This window comes from Colletotrichum tamarilloi, assembly GCF_030869305.1.
Source record: "Colletotrichum tamarilloi strain Tom-12 chromosome Unknown Scaffold_11.1, whole genome shotgun sequence".
NCBI classification, from domain to species: Eukaryota; Fungi; Ascomycota; class Sordariomycetes; order Glomerellales; family Glomerellaceae; genus Colletotrichum; species Colletotrichum tamarilloi.
In genome coordinates this window covers 166,713-191,520 of record NW_026849394.1, presented here as the reverse complement: position 1 = coordinate 191,520, position 24,808 = coordinate 166,713, and the positions used below count along the sequence as shown (strand labels likewise).

At 53.6% G+C, this 24,808-nt stretch overlaps 7 protein-coding genes across 7 annotated transcripts; 4 read left to right on the top strand and 3 right to left on the bottom strand.

The window, feature by feature from the left end:
• Positions 1-1,979: 1,979 nt before the first annotated feature.
• CTAM01_04572 (F-box domain-containing protein) lies at positions 1,980-4,928 on the bottom strand (the record flags this gene model as incomplete). Its single annotated transcript, XM_060520602.1, has 3 exons — positions 1,980-2,537; positions 2,712-4,586; positions 4,680-4,928. The coding sequence occupies 3 exons, from the start codon at positions 4,926-4,928 to the stop codon at positions 1,980-1,982; spliced, it is 2,682 nt and encodes an 893-aa protein (XP_060384556.1).
• A 3,262-nt stretch (positions 4,929-8,190) lies between these two features.
• On the top strand, positions 8,191-8,769 carry CTAM01_04571 (uncharacterized protein; the record flags this gene model as incomplete). The annotated part of the gene is made up of 1 exon (XM_060520601.1): positions 8,191-8,769. One exon carries the CDS (start codon positions 8,191-8,193, stop codon positions 8,767-8,769), a length of 579 nt encoding a protein of 192 aa, XP_060384555.1.
• A 615-nt stretch (positions 8,770-9,384) lies between these two features.
• CTAM01_04570 (sucrose transporter) lies at positions 9,385-11,787 on the bottom strand (the record flags this gene model as incomplete). The annotated part of the gene is made up of 5 exons (XM_060520600.1): positions 9,385-10,535; positions 10,594-10,665; positions 10,727-11,038; positions 11,098-11,123; positions 11,183-11,787. Coding segments are annotated over 5 exons (2,166 nt in total), but the record flags the coding sequence as incomplete, so codon positions are not given.
• Positions 11,788-13,844: 2,057 nt separating this feature from the next.
• CTAM01_04569 (ATP phosphoribosyltransferase) lies at positions 13,845-14,978 on the top strand (the record flags this gene model as incomplete). Its single annotated transcript, XM_060520599.1, has 3 exons — positions 13,845-13,917; positions 13,981-14,550; positions 14,608-14,978. 3 exons carry the CDS (start codon positions 13,845-13,847, stop codon positions 14,976-14,978), a joined length of 1,014 nt encoding a protein of 337 aa, XP_060384553.1.
• Positions 14,979-15,963: 985 nt separating this feature from the next.
• CTAM01_04568 (uncharacterized protein) lies at positions 15,964-16,621 on the top strand (the record flags this gene model as incomplete). The annotated part of the gene is made up of 2 exons (XM_060520598.1): positions 15,964-16,050; positions 16,208-16,621. The coding sequence occupies 2 exons, from the start codon at positions 15,964-15,966 to the stop codon at positions 16,619-16,621; spliced, it is 501 nt and encodes a 166-aa protein (XP_060384552.1).
• A 1,575-nt stretch (positions 16,622-18,196) lies between these two features.
• CTAM01_04567 (uncharacterized protein) lies at positions 18,197-22,068 on the top strand (the record flags this gene model as incomplete). The annotated part of the gene is made up of 4 exons (XM_060520597.1): positions 18,197-19,009; positions 19,068-19,480; positions 19,528-19,746; positions 19,797-22,068. The coding sequence occupies 4 exons, from the start codon at positions 18,197-18,199 to the stop codon at positions 22,066-22,068; spliced, it is 3,717 nt and encodes a 1,238-aa protein (XP_060384551.1).
• A 444-nt stretch (positions 22,069-22,512) lies between these two features.
• CTAM01_04566 (caspase domain-containing protein) lies at positions 22,513-24,112 on the bottom strand (the record flags this gene model as incomplete). Its single annotated transcript, XM_060520596.1, has 4 exons — positions 22,513-22,538; positions 22,610-22,779; positions 22,853-23,678; positions 23,734-24,112. The coding sequence occupies 4 exons, from the start codon at positions 24,110-24,112 to the stop codon at positions 22,513-22,515; spliced, it is 1,401 nt and encodes a 466-aa protein (XP_060384550.1).
• Positions 24,113-24,808: the final 696 nt, after the last annotated feature.

The window sequence follows — 24,808 nt, the reverse complement described above, 5'->3', positions numbered from 1 at the left end:
CTTCTGCACTTCGCCTCCTCAACTATCACATTGGTGCCTACTTTACCTTCCCTTTCGAAATACGCCGGTTTCCCGCGGGACTAAGGGACAAGGGGGCGGCTAAGGGGTGGAAAGGAAGGGTCTGGTGTTTCCTCCCCCACCTTCATATCCAAGGAGAGTCTCTCGATTAAGCCTAGACGTAGGACTTTTTTCTCCCCTCAACGGCTTTTGTATACTTACATGGGGCCCGGGTTAAGGCATACAAGCAGAAAGACATCATCATTGGGTGAAGAGTAGGACTATGGCTAGGACTAGGACGAGAGAAGGGGAGGGGGAGGGTGTGGTGACAGCAGGGTAAGTTCCGTAGATATCCCCCCCATCACCCCCTTCCCTCTCCATCAGACCATCCAGAGCTCTTGTACTGGACTCTTGAGGAACTCGCGGCGATCGAGGTCCCCTCTTCCCAAGCAATTACAAAGCCCAAAGTTGATCCCAAGACAGAAACGCCCTAGTGGCAATCTTGGTTGACTTGACATACGTACACACATGCACAACTTGATGTAGTCCCACTCCAACAACGTCTAATACCGGTATATCACTTCACAACAGCACAACAAAATGTAGACCAAAAGCTTCGTCCTGGGAATATGGAGTTACCAACTTCCCGTTGGATTGTACGTGCCAACCCTACCTATCACCCTACCTCCCCTCCCCTAACTCCTCCTGAAAGCGGGAATACACCACGCCGTACGGGTACGGCGCGGAAAGCCGAAAAGCCGGAAAGACGGATGCCCATCCATCCCCCTCCCCTACCCTACCCTACCCTCTTCAACGAGCTTGCGTCCTGGTGGACATGACAATGGTGATGGTAGTGGTGGTAGTGGTGGCTTGCCTTCCCTTAGCTCTAGCCTCTCCCTCTCCCGTAGGCACGAAACGGCTAACGCATGCAAGGTCTGCTTGCGTCCCTCCCCCCCAATCCCGTCTCGTCCCATTCCATGCCCTTCATCCTTCCATCTACATCTGAAGAAAAGGGGTGGCAAGTCGTCCATCACACTTCCTTACTCCGCCTTGTCCCGAACTACCCTTTCGTTACCGCCCTCATCCACCCGTACACACCTCCCCTCCAACTTCCCTGCCCTGCCCTTCCTTGTCACCTCTTCTGTGCGCCTATCTCGCCTCTCAAGTTACCTCATCTCATCTTCCCATCCTTCCAGGAGCAAAAAATAGACGCCGGTGGGCGGGTGGGACAGCAAGCATAGAAGAGACCAAAGGGGAGAAAATTAAACCAGGGGTGGGACTTTGGACGTAACGTTCCAGACACAACATCTCTGGTCTAGTCTAGGTAGTCGTTCGTAGGTAACCTAGGCAGATTAGGAAAGATGATTCTGTATGGCAATTACCTCTTGACAGAGTCCAGAGTTGCTTGTGCGAGGGGATTACTGATCGTTGCTGCAAATCTGTTCCTGATATCAAAGTGTCTTGAACAGTTCTGCAGAGTCAGCCACTAGACGGGGTCGAATGTGATGGATAAATGAACGAAGACCATGCCATCTACCTCTTGGACATGATGCCACTGTGTATAGAACTGACGAGAGGACGAGTGTCAAACTGCTCCATCTATTCAATACACCGTGTTGACTTTACTGGCCTAGAGGTATCCAACAGACAAGTGAGCTGTAAACCATGACACAAGGGTTCCGGGATAGAGAATGGAATTAACAATGGCTCCATATGCTGCTATTCAGCACGGGAGGGGATATCAATTGATGGAAAGGAAAAGACGACTATGCTAGTCCGCAGGGGGGGGAGGGAAAACAAGGCTGCCCCCAAAATCTCAAGATAACGTACTTTGCAAAACCTCCTTCGCCTTGGTATTCAACCGTCTCACTGTATCGTTCGCATATGCCTCCGTGGTATGCAAGTTTTGACCCGTTCATATGTCTCCCTTCCACCCCCTCCCCCTTCATCACTTGTACCCTAGCTCAGTTTCCGAGACTATACTACAGCCTGCCGTGCCGAGCCTTGAAAATTGCTACCTTGTCATCGTAGAACAGGATCTCACGGAGTCGGAGACGAGGGCGTGAGGTGCCGTAATCAGCGTCTCGCATCGATTCATCGTCGTCCGAGTCCTGCGCTGCAGACGCTTCCGACTGCGAGTCATCTGCATGTACTGCATTCCCCGGGGTATCATCGGTTTCCTCCTCAGAGGTATCTTCATCCACCTGACTCGCCGTGTCGTCGTCATCCGTAGCGACCTCATCTTCCTCGTCATCGTCTTCGCCGTCGACTCCAGATTCGTGGCCCACAACACCATGGTCAGCCGCAACACTCGTGGTTGACGCACCGCTCTCTTCTGCCGGCTTGCTCTCCAAGATCTCGAAGCACTTTGTAGAAATGCCCACATAACAGAGTTGAATATCAGGGCGAAGGGTGATAATATCGACCATCTGCAACGCCAACTCTCGAGGGTCAAAGTTACCGAGTATATGATCGGCAATATGCTGCAGGTTGAGAGACCGCAGCTGAGGGGTGTTTGGCAAGCGCTGAAGGAATGTGTGCTGTAATCATCATTAGCATTAGAGACCCTAGAGATTCTGCTTCTGCGGAAAGCCAGGGCATCATCACGACGATCGTAGGAGCTGTGATTGTTGCTCAATGAACCCGTGATACGAGGCACACGTGTTCACTGGCTTTGAGGCATGCGCACAAAAGATGAACGAAAGACAACTTACCCAGTCTTTGAAGTGCAAGGAAATGGCCAATTCTCTCAGGCTCACCATGCGTCCACTGGTCATGTAAAGCAACATGTCCGTCGGGAGCACCCAGTTGCGCCAGCGAGCAGTGTCTGTGGCAGTGTTGCCATTGCCACGCTTCCGATCTGAACTGTCTAGAAGAACCTTTTGTAGGCTCGCCCGGTGTTTCTTGATGATTCCCTTAAAGATTTGATCGATGGTCACCGCTGGCGGTCCACTGGGCCGTCTCCGATCCTGCAAGAACAGGACCTCTAGACTGTTAGGAGCCAGAGTGTCTCTGAGGAAGCTGATCAAAGCCACCGAAGTGACATCTGTGTGAATGCTCTTGAGATTCAGATGGTACTCCATAGCTTGCTTAGAGCTGACGTGGTGTTGATGAGATCCAAGCCTGACAATCGGAGTGGGAGCGAATTGCTTTCGCAATGCCTTCCAAAGAGTGTCGTGCTGGGCGCACTCGAGGATAGTCAACGTGGTTAGGACAGTCCAGTCGAAGGCCTGGCTGAAGACTTGAATTGACAAATGAACTCTTTCAAGCTCTAGAGAACGGAGCTTGAGCTTGCCGTCCAGCCTTCTTCTCGGCACGCCCGAAGGTGTATCCACGAGGTCCCCGTCACCCGTCGCCTGGTCTTTCACAGACTGTGACTTTTCCTCATGGCCTGCTCGGTCATCTGTGGCAGCTCCCGTTGGCTGGATTACGAGCGGCTCGACTGAGCCATCCGCTTCCATAGCATCTGGCTCGTTCTGGTCGGGGTGCCCTGAGACATTCGAGGCCTCCGTAGTATCCATCACAGAGTGGGCGGTATTGGTTTGTGTCGCTTGCGTCGATGCCATGGGGGCCTTCTCTCTCGATTTCGACGTCGACTTGCGGCGAATGTCATAGATACGACCGACAAGCACGCCCAAAACACCGCCTAATCTTCTCTCGCCAATGGAGCTCTCGCCGGGCCATCTGGCATCCCGATCGATTTGCTGCAAGTCGGGTCCATCCCAGGCTTGGACAAAGTCCTTGAAGACGGCTCTCGGGGATATGCCGACACGAAGCTCTTGTAGACAGTCTTTTGATCTTTCGATCGCTACGGCCATCTCGTCCAGGTAAGCAAGTTCGTCAATGTCGAGAACAGTGAGACTCTTAAGCGGAGGCAGAACACTGAAGGTAGGGAATTCGATATTTGTTTCCGCGTACGGGATCGCGCCCCGCGGCGCCGGATGAGCAGAGTCCGAAGGAATCAAGATGCCGACTGTAGTGAGGTGGCTGCCGGGTGGGACAAGAGGCGGGATCGGGGGAGGCGGACTCGACGATGGCGACGGACTGGATCCGTCGGTGTTATCATGCCATCTCACCCAAACCTTTTCCAGCTTTGACTCGCCCTCGGAGCTCTGTTCAGGGATGGATGCCAGAGCCATGAAGATCTCGGAGAGAACGCCAGTCGGCATATCCCAGACGAACGACTCCAGGTTGACCATCTTCTCCACAGCTAGAGCGACGAGCGTGCCCAGCATCTTGCCGCTCTCCTTCGAGATCATGTACTCGGCCACCCAATCCTGTGGTCCATTGCCCAGTGAGAACTTCTTTGTGTATTTGGCGTAGTCATTTTTCTGTCTCCGAACGTTGGAACTGTAGGTGGGGATGTAGCTTGGGTTGAGCATCTTACGGGTGCGATGCGCGAAGGAACTGCCGAGGCAGATCGTGGATAGGCCGTACGTAAGGGCGTCGACACTCTTCGAGTCGGACGTAGCCATCTGGGTGGCATCGGGCCAGACGATATCGAATCTCGAGTAGATGTGGGGGATCGCGAGATTGTGAAGGTTCGAGTTGGTCAAGGCGAGCGAGGTAAGGTCATTTGTGTGCGTGATCTAAAAAATGTCAAATGTCAGTACTGGGAGAGAGACCGAGGTGTTGATAGCGTGTCAACTTGCCTCCTTAATGATCAAGCGCAAGATGTCCACTGGTAACTCGAGAAGGGTCAGCTTCTTGCCTGACTTGCTGGGCGCGACAGCATCCCATTCTTTGTCCTTGCCCTTCATCAGTTTGCGCATGACGACGGCGGGGTCTACCGAAGCATCGGGGACGCCATCGTAGTCAACAGATGCGGGGTGGCCGGGGACGTCGTTGTGGTAGGGAAGTTCGACCTCGTTCGGATGCGGCTCGGCGGCTTGATGGGTCATTGGATCGCTGGTCTGCAGGGCTGGGGCCATGATCGCGAGGGGCCTCAGCGCATGCTTCGGATTGCGATGGCAGCGGTTGTCGATTGTTATTGTAGGCTGCTACTGCTATAATGGCGTGGCTTCTTTCGGTTGCCAATCGCGTAATATGATGTAAGGTAGTGTCGGGGTGAGGAGTGAGTCGTCAGAGGAAGCGATCGTGGGTATCTTGGCTCGGATGCGGAAGGCGCGTTTTGGGCTTGTTCTTTTTTTGTAAACCCGCGGGTGGGCCAGAGAACAGGATGGTAGAATGGATTAAAGAAAATATCGGGCTGGAAGAAGATGATTGGGAATGCTTTGTTGAGGGAATCAAAGAAAGGCTGGCGACAGCAGAGGTCTCGCGAGACCAATCATGTCATGTCAGAAATGACGGACATGGGGTGTCATGAAATTTCGTTCGTTGCGGCTCTGTGGTGAGGAGGAAGCGGCGACGGCGACGGCGGTAATTGTGGTAGTGGCGGCGGAGGTCGAGGTGGTGGTGGTGGTGCGTTGGTTGCCGGTGCAGTCGTCAGTCGTCGATCCGGTGGTGGACGTGGGTGGACCAGCTTGGGTTGACCAAGGTCTTTCCCAATGTGCTCCGCGCTAAGGTGGGTGGTCCGGTCACACGTTCCCCGGATATATCGTGCGTGGTGTACGTAAGGAAGGTACCTTTTTTCAACTGTTGCTCTTTCCTCTGTGGGAAATGGGGTAAAACTCCCGACTAGAAGGGAATTGTTTTCCCAATCTGATTGGTCAAGGGAAACAACAGGCAGGGTTCAGGCAACTTGCCTTTCAAGAGTTCTCCTTCCTGCTTGTTCTGGGTGATGGAAATCGCCAGGAAGCAGATGGATACAAGGAAGAAGGTGTTGCACCTGAGTGAGGGCAGTCAGTTGGATAAGGTAAGGTAAGGTACGGAGTAGGTACCTCAAAATCAGAGCGACCCGGCGGCGGCAGTATGGATTTAGAAGAAGGCGGAAACCAGGTAGGGGTATATTTGTCGGGTCCCATAAGTATTCGGTCCCGCACCTTCAGTTCCAGATTTGGGGGCGGAACCCCAGGATCATCTTGCAACGTGTGGTTCCTTACGTTGGCGGCAAGGGCATTTCACTTGTTGGACCTGTTCTCTTAGTCAGTCGCAACCTACGGAGTACTGTGTAATAGGCTAACACTCCTTTCTTTGAGACGGCCAATATCTCACACAGACAGGCCTGCCATGCGAATGAGATAGATTAAATGCAAGCTCAAATTCTCCGACGGCGGTGGAGGAAGACACTCATATGAACACATATCCGTATGCAAGTACGGCAAACACCTCCTAGCCCCTTCTCCTGCCGTCGGACCATGAATCCATATTCTGTCCCCCGTCGTTTCCATGGGGTAATGCATAGAAACAGATGTGTGTACCGTGGCCGATGATTCAAGCATGGAATAGCGTTACTCTCAGTTCTTTCAAATGAAGAGACTTAACTTGACCCAGCCCAATTCAGATCAGCTTGTATACTTAAGCTTACCGTTAATTTGCCTTCAAGCTATGCTATGACGTCTGGATTCCGGGGTTTCAACGGCTTCAGCACGCTGCTACATGCAGCTCCTGCTTGATCCTGGCGGCACTGACAATAAGGATTCAAGCTTTTTTCTGCATAATCTACGTACTCTCTATCTTCAGTTGACACCCAAGGGGAATACAGGTAGTCTGGAATGCTGTTTCCAAGATAGTGCTAAGTACGCAGTCAGGAACTGTGCTATCTTCTTGGTGGCCGGCCGCATTGACGGGGATTCCGCCCATTGCTCTTCGTGCATGGCTCAGAGTGAAACCGAAATCCGGCAACTGTTATCGCCGACGACGTGACTGGACCCCACCACATACCTTACTGAGGTGCTTTGAGCATGGAAGATGGAACACAACGGGCAGCCTACAGAAAGCAAGCATAGCAAGCAACAGCGATGGACCAAATGAAGGAATTGACTTCTTATATTTTGACAGGATGCGGTCAATATAAGGCAAACCACCACTGCAGTAAGGATCAGAACGGATACTCTGTACGCTTCACCCCGCAACTCGTCTTCGACGGACCCCAACGAGCAGGTCAGCAGGTCCCCTTCGCCTCGCCTCGGCTCAGTGGAAGCTTTGCGTTAGAAAGGTCACGACCCCACGACCCCAGGAAAAAAGAACGCGACGGTGACGTTTCCCGAGCCATGGAGGGGTCATTCCGGCCTCTCGTCGCTCCATTCCTGCTACGCAGAAACAGCCAAAGAAGCGTGTTCCGAAGGGCCGCGTGCTGTGACCGGTCCCTCCGTGTTGCTTGACGGTATTTGTCGTCGTCTTTGACTTGGGCAATCCGTGACCACCTAGAGAGACGGAACCTGCCTGTCTGTCTGCCTGATAGGCAACCCTATGACCCTTTCTCTTGACAACCACAACCAGCCCCATAAACATCCCAACACGTTGGAGTCAACTATCGCGAGGCCACCGTCACCTCTTGCTCTCTATTGTGCCACCTGTTCTGATTCTATAAACACCGAGTGACCACGTTGCATCCACCCTCCGAGAGAGAGAGATACCGTATAAAAGGAAGATAGAGATAATACCGTGTCTCCTCTGGCTTGCTGTTGGTCAAAAAAGAAAAGGTACATTATCTCGACCCTTCCCCCCCTCTCCCCTCCTTCTCCCAACCCCCGCCACAACCCGCGCGTGTTGTCAAATGGTACCTGCCCTTACCTACCTTACCTCACCTATAAGGTAACCTTCCACCTTCCCTGACCTTCCTAAGCAACCGGAAGGGACCCCTCTCTTTCCTGCCCCCTCCCTCAACCCAATTGTTGCTCATCCCAGAAACGCTATTTATTATGCGCTCTTACCGCCTTGACTCTGCCGTCTAACTGCAAATCCAAACGAAACAACAGCATCATCGCCAGATAAAAAGTCGCCGTGAGCGTCGTCTTACGTTTTGAAAAGAAACAGAACATCCTACCCTGGTCACCTTTCCGAAGCAGCTCTCATAAGCTAGAACAAGCCGGAATCCACTCCTCCGAAGCTCCCTATCCACCAGCGAAATACTCCACAGAGAAACATCACACCCAACCACTACTCCGTACAAACACTGCAAACAATACAGCGGCTAGTATTCACTTTGTCAAGCCGCGCACCACCTCCGCGAAATCGAACACAACGATCGAACGATACGAGAACTACATTTGATCGGCCGACGGCGAACCTGTGCATCCGCAAACGCCATACATTAACAAAGACACCGAAGCCCCTCCTCCCATATCGATCATGGCGGCCTTCGTCACCAACCTCTGGGAGTCAATCTTCACCCCAGGCCCAACACCGACTCTCCTCCGCGCAACCAACGCAACCTTTGCCGCCCTCCAGCTCCTCCTCGGCGTCCTCCTCCTCGCCACCTGGAGCATCCACTTCGTCATCCTCTCCTTCCTCAGCGCGGGCCTCTGGTACGCTATTAACTGGTTCGTCGTCGAGCTGGCCGAACACGCAGAGAAAGAGGCCAAGAATGCGCGTGGTACCGATACATCCGCTGGCGGAGCAGTAGGAGGCGGCGCGGCAGGGGCCAATACTCAAGGAACGGATGATAGCGACACGGAAGTTGAGGGCGGCGCAGTTGTCGGCGGCGCAAGGGGTGGCGCTCGCGGGAGAAAGGGCGTCGTGGGCGGTAGCAGCCAGGTCGAGACAGCCGCGGAGCAGCAGCAAGCGGCCGACTTGAAGCGTCGCACCGCCGTTTCCGCCACTGTCGAGTCCGGAGCTGAAGATGCCACTAACGGGGGCACGCAGTCGAGTGTGAGCACCGAGGATGAGTGGGAAAAGGTTTCCGAGAACGAGAACGAGAAGGACAAGTGAATGAGCGTCGGGGCGCGACGACGACGTACGGAACACACATGACGACGAGGGTACGCTTAACCAACACCACTCGTCGAGCGATGCACACCACTCGAATATTTTACCACCATGGAGGAGGAGGAGAACGAGGGGGGAACGGGGAATTGTATGGAGAGACAGATGTTCGGGACGCATCCGCGCGACGAAAGATTTGAGATACCCTTGAGCAAGCGTCGACACATGCACTACCACTGTCCGAACCGGACTTGTACATAGGGCTTTGGCAGCATGCTCCATCGTGGGCAGCTCCGCGTACACATACTTACGAAGACAGCGATTGGCACTACTGGTATTAGCCTCATTCATCCGTGATACTGAGTGTATTCATCGAAGGCCATGCTGAGACATAGATCCCTGACATCTAGGGAAAACCCGCAGCCTCGAGATGTGCCATTTCTTCGAGATCACTTAAATGAAGCCAAAAGCCCTATGCGCTTTATCCCACACATGATCTAATGCAAGAGAGCTTACTCTCTACCCCTTTCCGTAACGCCATCCCATATCCCCTGCGCTGCCTTTGCCCCTACAATGATGAAATCCGTGCTGTTTCCTCTTTTCCTACTCGTACATTGGAATTCAGAGATACTTGAGCTTTCGCGTGGCAAACGCGGCCACTACTGCACAAATGGCACCGATGAAGAGGCATACTGCAATGGCGTTGGGACCGTCGGTGTTATGCTGCTCGTGTTCGGGTGCGTCCGACAGTTCGGGGCTTTTGCCCGGCTCTAGAATGGTGAAGACAATGGTGCTTATAAAGGTTCCGATAAACTGTGGCAGGGTCGTGTAGATGTTGAGTATGCCAAAGTAGATGCCCGACAGCTCGCCCGTAGACGACGTCGTCTGCTGGCCACCCTCGTCCGGCCCGTGTTCCAGATGGAGCGGCTGGTCCTGGCCGAGCGTGGGCAGCTCAATGTTGGAGTCGTTTGAGAGGCGGCGGTAGGCTGCTGACCCGCTCCCTCCTTCGCGGGCACCACTGAGCTTGTTGACCTCTACGCCGAGGAAGGTCGTTGGCGCCCACATGGCGATCGTCCACGATAAGCCGCAGAAGGCTACGAGGAAGGTTGCGAAGTGGAAGCTCTGCGCAAAGGGTGCCAGGAACATGGCGGCGGCGAACATGAGGTGACCGCATATCCAGGCTGTCATGAGATCGGGCTTGTTCTTGTTGAATCGTTCAAGGAACGGCGCAATGGCTTGGGGCGGTCGAGCCGTAAAGTTGCCATCATCAGGCGATTTAACGACCATGGGCAGCAGCCAGGCGCCTATGAAAGTGATGGTCGAGTAGATGACCAGCGCCAAACTACCGATGCGGCCAATGTCGCCAAGGGCATCTTTGGAATCTTTACCCTCTGCTGGAGCGTCGTATCGGAAGTACGTCTCGCCAACCCAGGTGGTGCTGTAGAACAAGAACGGGAACCAGCCGATCCAGGACCAGAACTGGGCCCAGCAGGTGGCCTGGATCCGAGGGGGAAGATGGAGCAGCGTCGACCAAATTTGGCGGAAGACCTTGAACCGCCCGGTTGCTTTGCGGGGGTCGTGCCTTGTTGACACCAAAACCCGCTCAGTGACAGCCCAGCAGGTCACTCCGGAAGAGAAGAGCATCAAGAACGTAGCGATGAGCGTGAGCTGCTTGAATTGCGAATCGCCCATTGTCTTTCCAAATATGCCGACCAGATCGATGGCACCGGCTCCATAGCCCAGCATGTGTCCAATCGCGGACATTCTACTAGCTTTGTGGGGATTAGCGGACGGGGTGCAACATGGGGTGATGATGCAAGCTTCACTTACACCACGCGGCGCCGGTCTGTTGCTTTTCAATGGGGAGAGTATCGACGATCAAGCTTCTTGCGCAAGACATTACTATACCAAAGTCAGCTTTAGGAATAACGAGAGACTTGCGTGCAGGCCTAATTCAACGCACCAGCATTGATGGCGAAATCCACAAAGTAGATGGCCACCACTGCGAGGATAATGGTAAAGATCCGCGCAGTCTCCTTGTCCGACACGAACATCTCGACAATCTCTTTTGTGAATCCCAAGGTCAGCAGGCTGACTGCGACGATGATTGAACCTATCACGATGAATGGTCGCCGCCTGCCCCATTTGGACTTGGATTCGTCCGCGATAGCTCCCACAATGGGCTGGACTACGAGCCCCGATAATGGCCCTGCGATCCACACCAGCGAGGTGTTGCTCTTTGTGAGGCCAAGATTCAATAGGTATGGTGTACAATCTGAGGTCAGGGTGGATTAGTATGCGAAGACTGGTGATAGGGGACGGACAGCGACGTACAAGTCATCCCAATTCCCCATGTGAAGCTGCATTAAGGTCCTAGTCAGTATGGCAGACCCATTGGCAATCGTCGCTTGCGACATACGTGATACCAAGAGTGTTAAAGGTCAAGAGCACCATTCGCATGGCCTCCGAGCTCCCCCTAATGGAGGGTTGTCCCGCCCAGCTAGACATCCCTGCGGGATCTTGCTCTAATACGGAAGCGTCGTCGTCTTGGGAGTAATCGTGACCGTCGTCGTTCTCGCCTCTTCTGAATGTGTCCGTATGGTGTCGAGGAAAATTGCCAAGACCGAAAAGCTTCGTGTCCCCTTCTCGGTGCGCTTCTGGGGGTTCGCGGATTGCAAAGGGAAAGTGGACGTCGTCATCTAGCTCGTTGCCGCCCTTGTCGTCATCGATGTTGCTGCTGGAAGATCTGGAGGGTGTCCTTATCGGGGTTGATTTCCCGCCCGAGTAATCGTCGTCGTAGTCGCGGTCATACAGCGAAGAGGAAAGGTGAAGGTGTGAGGATGAGGAGTTGTGCGACGAAGTCGTTGAGGCCGACGTATGGGCCATTTGAAGGGGCCGGCGCAGCACTCCGTGCAGCAGGCTGCTTGCGCTGCCAAGGGCAGGGCGGGCGGCTTGCGTATGGGCAGGGGGGTTTTCAAGGTGTGGACCAGGACCGAATTTAAAGTAATCCGGGCGTCGCGGCCGCTGCGGATATCAGGACCGGGTGCGCGTCATGCCCACAATTCCGTGGTTGTGAAAGGAAAATCAACCAACGGAAGTAAACTTTGCTGGCAGATTGGGGATGGATGCAACGGAGGTCCAAGATGTGCAGGCCAGAGGAGTGGTGGTAACGTCGAGCTATGGTGGGCCCAGCACGGAACAGGCGCATCGAGGGTCCAAGGAACGGAGTACGGAGTACGTACGGGGGAAATGACGAGGTAGGGGGCAAGCTGGGCGACCGGAATGCAATGCGAAATTGGCAGGGCGAATGAATGACTGCTGCGCACCTCACTATTCAACTTTGGATTGTGCAGAGCCGGGAGCTTGGAATACCTTACCTTAATGTAATGATGAAGTATTGCCTACCTTAAGCAATAAGGGTTCGCTGGGACAAGACAGCCCCAGGATGTGCATAAGAACAGGAGAGGAAGCAAGCATTAGACCAATGGTCAGGGTCCTCAGGGAAGCAAGCTCTCAGCCTGCTTCTCTGTGCTTCCCTCATGTAAATGAGCATGCGTGGCTTGATGGAACATGGAAGGGATAGTAGGCACCTCAGGTAAGGTAAGCATTTGTTGTGCAATCGTTCTGTCCATAAGTAGAGATAGGGAGTACATTGTACCTAACACGAGGGAGACCACCAGAAGTGACGGAAACGAGAAGACCTGCGGTATCAAGAGTTTGGATTTAATGGGGCTTGAAACAATGGAAAGTAACTTAGATTGCCCTGCACTCCAATTCGTTCAGTGGGAATTCCTCCCAGGTTCCATTCAAGGTAAGGTACTCCGTATGGTCTGTCAATTCCCAAGCAATTGGCCCAACAAAATGGCTTGGAAGTTGATCGAAGCTTACACGGGGAGTTTCTCACGTTAGAAGCTCTGACCATCTAAAGAAGCCAGGTTCAACTTTCAAGACAAGCCCGTACAGAGATGCTCTCTGAGGATATCGAGACTTAGTCATGGCCAGGCATTAGGGAAGGATATTTCTCACCCCGAATCTCCTGACTAGTTCAACCATATATAATGGGCACCATTTATGCCTCTCCTCTGGGGCTTGAAATTCAGCAATTGTACAGTAAAGCAACTTGAACATAGAATGCCCGAACTTGCCAGAATATCTACTCTGTACCTTACTGTCACTCTCGGTTTCTCTTCCATAGCGACACAAGACCAAGCGCCTTTATGGGTACTTTAGGGGTAGATATCACCAAAGCATTCCATAGTCTACTTCAACATAACGTGAGTTGAGGGAATCGATAAATATACTCCGTACATATCCTCCTCCAACTCAGGAACGGCAGGTAAAGATACAATCCCCGAGGTACCCAAGTAGCTTACCTCAGCGAGGGCCCGCTGTGAGAACGGACGCAGGTGCCGCCTGCCCTTCCGGCGTGTGCCGTCACTTGGTCCAAGGACTGCCCCGCGTTCAACGGCGTGCCCCGCCATCCATTCGCGCTCTCTGCGCCAGTCGCAGCTCCGACATAGGCCAACGTGGTGGTGGCCCGCGGTGATGAGTGACGACTGCTGCCGCACACTAAGACGGCGGGGTTCCAATCCACCACACAAAATTTCCGCCCTCTCTCTCTTCCAGTCTTGGCCCGGTCTTTGACTCACCGCAGAATCGAACAAGTGTAGTCACCCCCATACGGACAGCTTCCGCGAGAACCAAGAACAAAGTCGCGCAGGCTTCGACTTTTATCATTACCCGAGCCCCATACCAATTGACTCGAAATCACGCTCGCTTTCCAGGCCTCAACCACTCCTCGGAACACCTCGCACCGACCTCTGTTGTGTGGCCCAAAAACCACCCCGCCGCTGTCGCTGCAGAAATTCTCGTCGCCATTGGCTTCACTGCGACCTTGTGCTCCAATCCACACACGCGCCCGACCCGACCGTTTCCACCTAACCTCTTGAAGCGTTTCAACTCTGGGAGCGACTTCTCTCCGCCTATTGTATTCCCGTCTGTCGATCGCGTCATTGCAACATACGTCTGCCTACCATGGATTTGGTCAACCAGTTGGTTTTTACCCCTCCATCACAACCGCCATGGACCATTTCGCAGAGAAGCTAATGACGAAGCAAAGCCTAGAGGGCCGCCTTCTGTTCGCCGTGCCCAAGAGTGAGTCAACCCATAGCCTCTATCTCAAAAGGCGCACATGCTGACAATGTCTCCTTTCCACAGAGGGCCGCTTGAACTCCGCTACGCTCAACCTGCTTGAGGGAGCCGATATCCAGTTCCGCCGCGAGAACCGCCTCGACATCGCCCTTGTCAAGAACCTCCCCATCGCCCTCATCTTCCTGCCCGCCGCCGATATCCCCACATTTGTCGGCGAGGGCCGCGTCGACCTTGGTATCACAGGCTGGGACCAGGTCAAGGAGCACGATGCCGGCGTCATCAGCAGCAACAAGGCCCGGAGAGCCTCCGTCGAGCTAAACGCCGAGGGCGAGGAGCTCCAAAAGGTCGGAGGCTGCGAGATGGTCATGGAACTCGGCTTCGGCCACTGCAAGCTGCAGACCCAGGTCCCGGAGAAGGGCCCTTACGCGACGACGCAGGACCTGGTTGGCAAGACCATTGGCACCAGCTTCGTCAACCTGGCGGCAGAGCACTTTGCCAAGCTGGAGCTGGGCGTCGATGCCGATGGCAACAGCAACACCTCGCCCAAGAAGCTCCGCACCAAGATTATCGATCTCAGTGGAAGTGTCGAGGCTGCTTGTGCGCTGGGTGTCGCTGATGGCATCGTTGACCTTGTTGGTAAGTAGTCGTCCTAGAATGACTAGCATCCGAACAATCACTAACACCCGCGTCCAGAGTCTGGTGAGACCATGAGAGCCGCCGGCCTCAAGGCCATTGACACCGTCGTCGACTCTCAAGCCTGCCTCATCAAGTCTCGGTCGCCGTCAAACACCGAGCTGATCGAGCTCATCGCCGCCCGTATCCGCGGTGTCATTACCGCTCAGAGATTCGTCCTGTGCCAGTACAACATTGAGAGGTCACGTCTGGTTGAGGCCAAGCAGATTACCCCTGGAAAGCGGGCGCCGACCATCACAACGCTGGACGAGGAGGGCTGGGTCGCCGTCAGCTCAATGGTCGAGAAGAAGAAGATTGCGCTGGTGATGGACGATTTGACCCGCGTTGGCGCTCAGGACATTTTGGTGCTCGATATCCACAACACTCGATAGATTTTGCAGTCTTTTGGAAAGGAAAAGATAGATGAATACCACGAACCATGTAATGCTCTTGCAATAATGTTAGCAGGAACGCAAGAATTATCCAATATGTCACAACTGTAGGAACGGCAAGAGTCCCAAAGAACAAGACGTGACCGAAAGCGAAGATGAAGCGGAAGCTGGGTGAAATGTTCGTCCATCACCGACACAGCTGTGAGCAGTTGTGGCTGAGGTGACAGTCTTTTCGATGGTACGTATGGCATTGAGGCGCCGACATTACTTGCGTCGCTAGCGTTGCATTTCGAGGCTCTGCACTTTTGCTCGGCCTCATCGACCAGCCCCTCCTTCTGTGGATGCAGGGCTGAATCAGATTGAGCAGAGCCACGCACCGGGCACCCCTGATCAACAAAGCTCTAGGGTCTTTGGGGGGCTCGGGTCCTCGGGCCCGCACGAGCGAATTGGATATCGACCGATGCTCTGCGTGAGTTGTGTGTTTCGGGGCCTAATTCTTTTCACTGCAATCCTTTAGCTTGTGTTGAGAGAGAGGTGTGATGTGATGTCTTGCTGATCAGTGATCCCCCAATACGCGCCAAGTGGAGACCTTCCGTCACTCCCGTATCCCGACCGCAGTGCGCGCGAGGTGAGGTACCGCAAGGCGAGGCGCACCACCTGGCAACCGAAACCGAGGCGGTGGTAAATTTAGGCCCAGTACCTACGGATAGTGGTAGCACGGCGGCGGTGCTGCCCGCCCGCGCCGAAGCTACCGATGATCAGGTACCTTACCTCACCTCACCTTACTGACATATTTCTATCTCCGCACGCCGCCGTCTTTGACATTGCTCCCTTTTTCTGAAATATTGATTTTAACCTCATCTCTGAAAAGACAGGTCGCCGGCAGATTGCCAGAAAGCCCTATTTCGAGCTTCATAAGTCATTCTCAGCTAGACGTCCATCGTCCACGGACTCTGCAAAGTATTTTAGCCATCGGAGGGGCACAATGTCGTCATCAACAACAGCCACCAAAGCCACTGCCACGCGAGGCGGCAGTGACGCTGGAGCCGTCCAGCAGTCCACCATTTACAAGGTAAGCTCCCCACGAGCTCAATCTCAACGCGGTATCATGAAACCTGGGGTTTGCTCTGAAAGACCCTCTGAGAGGGGTTCCGGACGAGCGGGTTATCTCAGGTGACATAATCGCCGTGTTCTGATGCGCAAGATCGCCCGCTCATATTTGGCCCTAGTTTGTAATGACGCCCATCATCCTCGTCTCCTTCCTGCTCTCCCTGGCCTGGGTAGACCTCACCTACACTATCAGGAGGTCAAGAAACCACGGCCGGCAGGGCTGGATGCCTTCCTGGCTGCACAGCATCCTCTACCGGAGATCACAGTACCGCTACGCAGAAGCCAAGGACTCGAAAACAACGACGCCAACGACGACACCGAGTCCCAAGGACGAAAAGGAGGAGTTTTACTACCACAGTAAACAGAAGAAGCTGCTGCGCGCGGAAGTCGACGATGCGTTCCAGCTGAGAGGTCAAGTTCTCGTCGTGATGGCGCTCGTGTTACTCACGGCGTCGCTGGCTTTTGCGTGGGGTGGCTGGAAGATCTCCAGCTGGGTGTGGAGGAGGTTTGGCGAGAGGGCTTCCAATATTTGAAAGATTACGAATGAGATTGTGGATTCTGCGCCGGGCTGAGATTTCTGGCACACAGTCGCAATTCCACGTTTTTCAAAGTTCTTCCCAGCTTATCATTGCGCACCCGGGGACATGGCGACACAAGTTGGGATGAACTTTCTGTTCATGCGACTCTTCCAAGGGCTCTGCCAGAGTCGGTACCGGGGCCCACTCGACATACCTGGTGCCTGACTCGGCCAGCCCTCGACAGCTCTCAGATCCTGTGGCACCCAAAACGACAAACGGATAGTAATTTAGAGCTTACCTTGATGTTGGTGCGCTATTGAATGCAGCCTGGGGACATATGAGTGTCTGTGATGGGAAAACTGGATGAGAGTTTGGACAAAACGGCGTAGAGGGCGAAACCTTGGAGGTTTGATTATACCCTGGAGTTGATTTGTAGCTACCTGCAGTTAATGATAGAACCAAAAGTTTTCACGTTTCTCAGGGTGGATCAGATGTGGGAGTCAGCTAATGATTCTTGCATGGATACCATGATGTAGTCTTATGTATTCACCCATATGAACACGTGGGAGGATGGAAGCGAACATGTTACCCAAATCAACAAATCGTAATGAAGACACCCACCATTGACTGTGATAGCCAATTACTAGAGAATTGAAACTTGCTTTGTTCAAGAGCAGATGCTCTCAACAGAAGCCAAGCCCAAGGCAATGGAGTAGTTGAAAGAGGTCACGTTGGCATGAATAAGGTACGAAGCAGGCGCGATCATGCGGTCTAATCTTAGAGATGGGATCGAGCGGGAAGGAACGACAGAGAATGAGATCGCTCCTTCCCTTGAGGGACCTTGACATCAGATCAAATCATCGAGAGCCTTGCCTTAAAAGTAGCTACATGTCCCCATTCTTCATTAAGCACCGGACCATATAGTCGAATGGTTCTGAGCTATAGAGGCCTGGTTAGGCCGTAAAGTCTCCAGTCTATTTCAGGATTTATATTCGATCCTCAATCAGTCCAGCTTGGTCGTTACACTTTCAACTCTTTATAATTTGAGATATCTGATCTAGTAGTGCTCCCTCCCCAAGGTATTTATGGGCAGTTGAGCGTTTTGAGTCTGACCTCCTATGTACAATTAGAACATACTTTCTTAATCGCATAATCAAACATCTCTAAGAAACACTTCTTTAGTCTCTTAGTTACTAACATAAGAAAATCTTGACATTTTCTCTTTCAAATCTTTGATATCTCAAGTCCTTCAGTCTTTCATACAACAGCTTGTTGCACTGCATCTTCTTGCTTGCCAACTGCCGGTGAAGGGGACTCAAGTGGGGCCGATCGTGGAGTGGGCCCAGCACCCTCAAGGGACGCAGCTTCCCTTGCCGGCTCTGGGAATTTTCTGGAGCTTCCCTCTTACCCCACACACGCGCCGACTTGCTCTTTGCACCTTTCCTTTTCTGGCTTTCAACGCGCCGACTCTAACTTTCAAGTTCAACTCACTCAACCGACCTTACAGCTTGCTTTTCCACACTCATTCATTCATTCACTGCAAAAACGTCACAGAGACATTCGGCAAATGCGACACATGGGAGAACAGTCATGTCGGATCCGGAGCCTGCACCTCAAAGGCCCGGTATCTTGCACGGCACCAACGCGCCACTGAGCAGTGCCTTCAGAGCAGAGATATACCAGGCTATCGAGGCCCTTTACGCGGTCGGTGGTGGGCCCGACACGTCCCACGCGATCAAGTCAGAGACAAAAAGCTATCCGACTACGACAGAACAGCACTCCGCCTCCAGTCATGCAATAGATGCTGCATACCGTCGGCTCACTGAGGTTCTGAAGCACTGGGACTCTAGGATTCAGGATCGATCCCTATCACTTCAACATGCTATATACCACTTCCACGCCCCGAAAAATCCCATGGAATTCGAGAGTCGGGTCATGGGGCAGAACATGTCTGCTGCTGACTCCACCCTCATTACTCGTCTCATCGACTTGTGCCCTCGGCTAGGATTCGAGGTTCTTCCAGTGGTTATGAAGTATACAGGAAAACGTTGCCAGTACCAAGCCTGGATTTCCCTCCAGAGAGACGGCAATGCCGGGTCGCAAACCCCTGAGCAGAATGGCTTTTGGCAGGTCAACCAGCATATCAGCCACTTACCCAGCATTGGGTATTTTGGCAACTATGATGATTTCACGCTTGCCGAAAACATCCATTGCCACGCGGGCAATGTTCTAGATGATAGGAACATTCTCTGGGAAAGGGCTCGTCGGTCAATCTTCTCATGGCAATGGCCCTCTGAAGAGCGGGCCTTTCACGAAGAGCGAACATATCGTGAAACAAACCCTCAGTGGTACCAGCACATTGTCCCAGGCACTAGTGGTGACCTGGGACATTACTTTGCACCAGTGAGTCCAGGGCGACCTGCCGTTACAGTGTTTGTGACTCCATTCTGACTATACACAGGCAATCATTATTACACCTCTCCGAACACAACTAGACTCTGTCAACATGACCAATCAACCGCAGCTTGCTGGCAACCTCTGGCGCTATCTCTTGCGGCAATGCAAAGAATCTTCAGAGTCAGCTTTCTACTTTGAAGCACTCAAGTCTCTTTGTCAATTTGTTTGGCCTCAATACGGCAATGAGCTGCCAGAGACACAGATCCTTGGTCTGCGAGTTCGGAGCCGTGAAGATTTTATCGGAAAGATCGACCCTGGTCTCATGGGTGATCTAATCTTGACTTCACTGGCGTTCAATGACCATCCACTTTTCCAAAGCCTTGTCGCAAATACCCGATCCAAGCCGATAGTAGACTATGATTGGATATGCCAGAATGCGATCTTTCATGGCTACTCAGCAGCTGATGCTCTTTATGAGTAGGTCATACATTTGCAATCAACAATCAAAGCTAATACCAGCTTAGGCTTCGCCATTTCTTATCCGAGGGCAACAGCTTCTTGCACGTTGCAAGCATAGTCGAAAAGCTGCCTGCATATGCTGAAGCCGACAATTCGAGCCATGATACCCAGGAGTTGGGGATCATGGCCATTAGAATGCTTGAAGCCCCCCTTTCAGCTAGCCATGGCCGGCTCATGGTAAATCTCTTGGAATTGTTCAAGGACTTTGGCAAGTGGAGGGATACGTAAGCACATTCTCTATTCTATAGTCTGTTCTTACACTAATAATCTGCAGGGTGGACGCAGCTGTGAGCCGACTTGGAGAGACCCAACAGCAGAGCCAGTTCATCCTCGGATTGTTTAACAGACTTTTTGAGGTGGCCAAGAGACACAAGCTCCCCCTTGACGAGGTCACCGAGTTTTACGAGAAGCACGCAGGGATGACAGGAGCATCACGAACGCTATGGAACATCGAGAACTTGGTCAGCAACGCCAACAAAGAACAGAGCGCTGAAGCCAAGGCTGCTCGCCAGGCCTGGTGCGTTGCCGAACCGACTGAAGAATTTCTTCACGACCTCTCAAAGCCGGGTCCAACGAACCACACAATGATCGCTGGACTACTCCGAAACCTTGATCGTCTTGGTATGAATGATCAAGTATCCAATTTCACAAACCACATCGCCCAGCATGTTACCGAGATTCAGCCCATCCATTTGGCACCTCTCTGGCTACCATTTCTTAGGACCCTCCAGGATGTGGTGGACCCCGATAGGCCGGCGTACCAGCGCCTGTTCCAAGCCATCTTTGTGTACTACGAGAGCGCAGTCTTTGAGGATGCCTCGGGTCGGATCGAGCGGGAGCCAAAGTCGATACCCCCAATGGCTGAATGTTGTGGTCACTGCAAGACTCTCAACTCCTTCTTCGAGCAACCATCATGGAAAACGATTCACTTAGTCAAGCCCAGGGCAATCGTGGACCATATCAAAGGACAGCTCAACAAACAGGATAAGCCCATCAAAGCAGCCATCTACGGTAAGAACGAGGCTAGTCTGACGATGCAGCTTACCAAGTTTTCGCTGGTCAACGAAAGAATCCGCATAACCGAGAGATTGAGGAGACAGGAGGCTACCAGAGCTGTTCATCAATTCGACCCAGATGTTCTGCTTTCATTTCTTGGAGACAAGGGTGGGATCATGTGGAAGCTTGGAGATGCGGAGTCTCAGGGGCCTCTCACGAGCACCGCCGCAGGACCCTCAGCTTCTTCTTCGGCTAGTGTGACTGCTGAGGCATCTAGGCCAAGCTTAACGTCCACGCCAAGCGTTCCTCTGGGGCCTTTGGAGACGCCTCGAAGGGGCTACCATGAAGCACCGACCAGAAATGACTTGCCACCGTGCAATAGCGTGGCCCATACTCAGGTAACACCAAAGGTGGAGGATGTGGATATGGCGAACAATGTGAAGCCAGAGTCAGAGCCCACTGCCATTTCAACAACTAGGCAGTCAGGTCACAGGGACATCAGGGAGATGTTTGGCGCGAGCGTCAAAAAAGAGAAATCTACAACTACGCCAAGCAGCAGCAGCAGCCAACATGCTGCACCCGTTCCCAGTGGTACCTCGACAAGAGATCGACTTAAGAACTTGGGCAGGATTAAGCTTGAGTCTACACCCAAGTTCGATGATGAAGCGACGGCCCGGCAACGGGCGAAGCTAGACACAAGACTGACGCCGAGAGAGACGCCTCGGAGCAGCAAACTCGATTCCGGCGTATCGAGAACGCGTGACCCGTTGGCACCGTTCGGAGGGAGGAGTTCGAGAAAAGAGCCCGTATCGTCGTTCAGCAGACGGGCCGGTTTGACGGGGACTTCGAAGCCCACGTCTCCGCTCCAGAGCACGTCTGACGAACCTTCCAAAACACCGCGACTAGACGCCGTGATGGGCGGTCCTACGCCCAAGCCTACACCACGTCTGGACGCGTTATCGAGAGGATTTTCTAGGAGCAGTCGACTAGGCCTCGGGGTCAGACCTAGAAGCCCTTCAAGCAGCCCATCACCAGCTACCGGCAGCGACAACCAGCCGGACTACATGGCGGCGATCCTAGACGCGGAGCGCTCCAAGAAGCGTCGTACCGGCTCGACATGGGAAGTGCGGTCGGCCTCGGGTACCATCATGGGCTCAGGCACGGCATCCTCTGCATCGAACAGGTCGCGGTTCAGCGAACTTGTGGACGCAAGTCAACAAGAGAATCCCAGGCTCACTTCGCTTATGAAGGAGAAGAGCCCACCACGTTCGCGCAGCGGGATTGGAGGAGGAGCGAGAACCTCGTCAGGAGCTCTTACGGCGCGGTCTCATAATGTGAGGCCGGGTCAGACTCGCATTTCCGGCACGATTCCTCGCAAGAGACAGATGGAGGACAATGACGACGAGGATGTCATTGACCTCTGCGGCGACGGCGGTCCGTCTCTGGGAGGACGTCTCGGAGGAGGAGGAGGAGCCTCGGGAGGGAGCAAGAGGGTCAAGAGCACTCCGGTCTTCAACCTTCTTGACGATGACCCTTTCGGCGAGGATTAATGGAGAGGGGCTGAAGTTCGTTGGTATTGGCATGAGCACAGCGCGTTGGAGCATCGGTGAGCATTTACTTCACTGGACATGCTTGGGTTTGGTGATACTCCGTTGGTAGAAAGGGCTTTCTCTTTCCTGGATTGCAGGATGGAACGGTAATTACGGGAGAGGGCGTTTGGTCGAGATACTTCCTTTTTCTCTTTTTTTCTGCTGCCTCGGAGGGGCGCACATAGGCGATTGCACGATACCCATCTTTATAGACGTTTTAGAACTCAAAAATGCAATGCTCTTTTCTCTTCACTTCGAATCGATAGAAAATGATAGTCGTCATGAATCATTTGTATTTGGATGACATATGTCATTACTACGCTTTAAAGCACTGCTTTCCCAACTTTGCGTGCCCTGCTTTTGGGGGGGGGGGGGGATGCCTTCTGTATTGGATACAAGAAGAGTTTACATCACATAGAGAAGATCCGTGTCTAAACGACGATTAGTATTATGTATAAGAAGTAAAGAACACATGAACGACAAGTGGATGGACGCGGCTTACCGATGGGGTGACTGCTTGAAAGTTGAGGCAGCTGGGTGTACTTCTCCTCCAGGACCTCACGAATGCTGTTGAGCAGCTCGACGTAGCTTTGCTGGGGATTCTTCTTAAGAGCAGTGATGAAAGCGTACGACATGGCTCCCGTGGCTTGGTTCGCAATGGTAGCGTCGGCACTAGAGAACAACATTTGTTAGATTTTACAACTCTCTGCCCCCGCTTCAAAGCACGATAGACAAGAGAACTCACGATGTCTGACTGTCCTTGCTGCCGGACCACATGATGACGTCGGCGGGAGAGGTACGCGTGTCCTTGGTCTTTTCGTAGGCATCGTCGCCGGCAATGGCGCGCTTGCCGAAGCTGAAGATGGAGCTCGCGACACCACCTAGGTCGCCCGAGGTGTAAGCCGTGAATGCCTTGAGCAGTCCCTGACCAGCCTCCTTGGCCAGATTGGGCTCCTTGAGAACGCCCTTGGTGGAGTAGATGTAAGGCAGGTCGAGGGCGGAACCAGAGTGGCATGAGTCGAAAATGGCTGTAAGTCTCACGCCGGGCTGAAGGGGTCGGACCATGATGAGATGCATTTCGTCATCGACAATGTGACCGGCTTCCTTGTAATCAACCGGGTAGATGACTTCGTCGTAGCCGTCATCTTCATCGCCATCAAGATCCTCAGTCTGGCCGCCGTGACCAGAGTAGTGGAAGAACAAGGAGTCGTTTGGCTGTGCGCCCTGAACGAGCCAGTGCATGGCTCGGAGGATGTTGTTCTTCGTGGGCTGGCCCATGGCCTGCTGCTGATCGTCGGTGAGGATGACCATGTCTTCACGCTTGTAGCCGTACTTTTCTACCAGGAAGGCCGACAGGTTCTTGACGTCGTTGATGCAGCCGCGCAGCTCACCATCCTGGCCAAAGTAGTTGATGCCGATGAGGAGGGCTTTCCTCTTACCCTGACAGGTGGAATACTGAAAGCTGTAGCCATCGGGAGCGCCGTGGCCGAACTGCTGAGCGCCTGAAGGCGGGGGAGGGGGCGCGTTTCGGTTGCCGTGAGCCCAGTCGTTGGAGTTTACCGTGGGCATATCTGGGTTGAATCAGTACGCATGATACTTGAAAGAAGCGAGGTATGTGATACTCACGGGGTCTTCCCTGGTGGCCGGAATTGACAGGGTAGCCGTATACGTCGAGGCCCGGAGGCGGAGGATGGGAAGGGGGTGCATACCTTCCGATATAGCCCTGGTCCGGGTGCGGGTTGGGCGGTGCCTGGTTATAGCCGTAGCCACCCTGACCGGGAGGCGGACCGGGAGGCGGGTTGTAGCCGCCGCCACCGCCGCCGCCGTAGCCTCCGTGGTGCGAGGGAGGGGGGCCGGGGGGAGGTTGGTATCCGCCATAGCCGCCGCCGCCTCCTCCTTGGTGACCTCCATAACCTCCCTGCTGGTGGTGTCCGCCGCCATAGCCTCCTCCACCATAGCCACCGCCGCCGCCACCGTAGCCGTGCTGTCCTGGGTAGCCAGACATGTTGCCGAGTCAATTGACGCTGTGCTTGTGCAGGATGAAGAGCGTGGGTCGTGCAAGACGTGTTTTGGTTTACACAGGCTTCGCTGGAACAGAGGTGAGATGAGTTGTGAGTGAGGTGATATGCCGGAAAGGGCGGGGTGAGGGGCAAACCCACTATGAGCGAATAAGCTGTGCCAAAACGAGCCTTTGTTATTGGAAATGGAGACTTCCCGGCAAGCCGAGGAAGGTATAAAATCTACAGAGGAGGGTCTGAAGAGCTGCAGAAGTTCGGACTCGGAAGATTAAGAGTTGATATGAACGGAATGCGAAGGGTGTTAAGAAAGATTGTGGGGTTCGGTTGGGTGAGATGCGAGAGCGATGCGCAGAGAATCGGGTGGTCGGATTGGGGACAGCAATCCAAGGTAAGAGGAGGGGTGGAGGGGTCCTTCAGGTACCTTGCCAAGGACTTTGAGCGGTAGCGCGGCACTGCGGGAAGCTCCTGCTCACCTCAGAGCTGGGAAAGCGTGGATTGTGGCAGCTTAGGTATCCGTGATACCTTACTGCGTGTGTCGAGGTGGGAAGGGATGGGCCCCAATGGAGGGGCAACGGGCGAGGCAGCCCAGGATGAGACGTCTTGAGGTCAGAGTGGTGGGGTTGGAGGGGGAAGGGGCGGTAAGGGAAACTGAACTGAATGGAAGGTGAAGGGAGGAGGAGGCC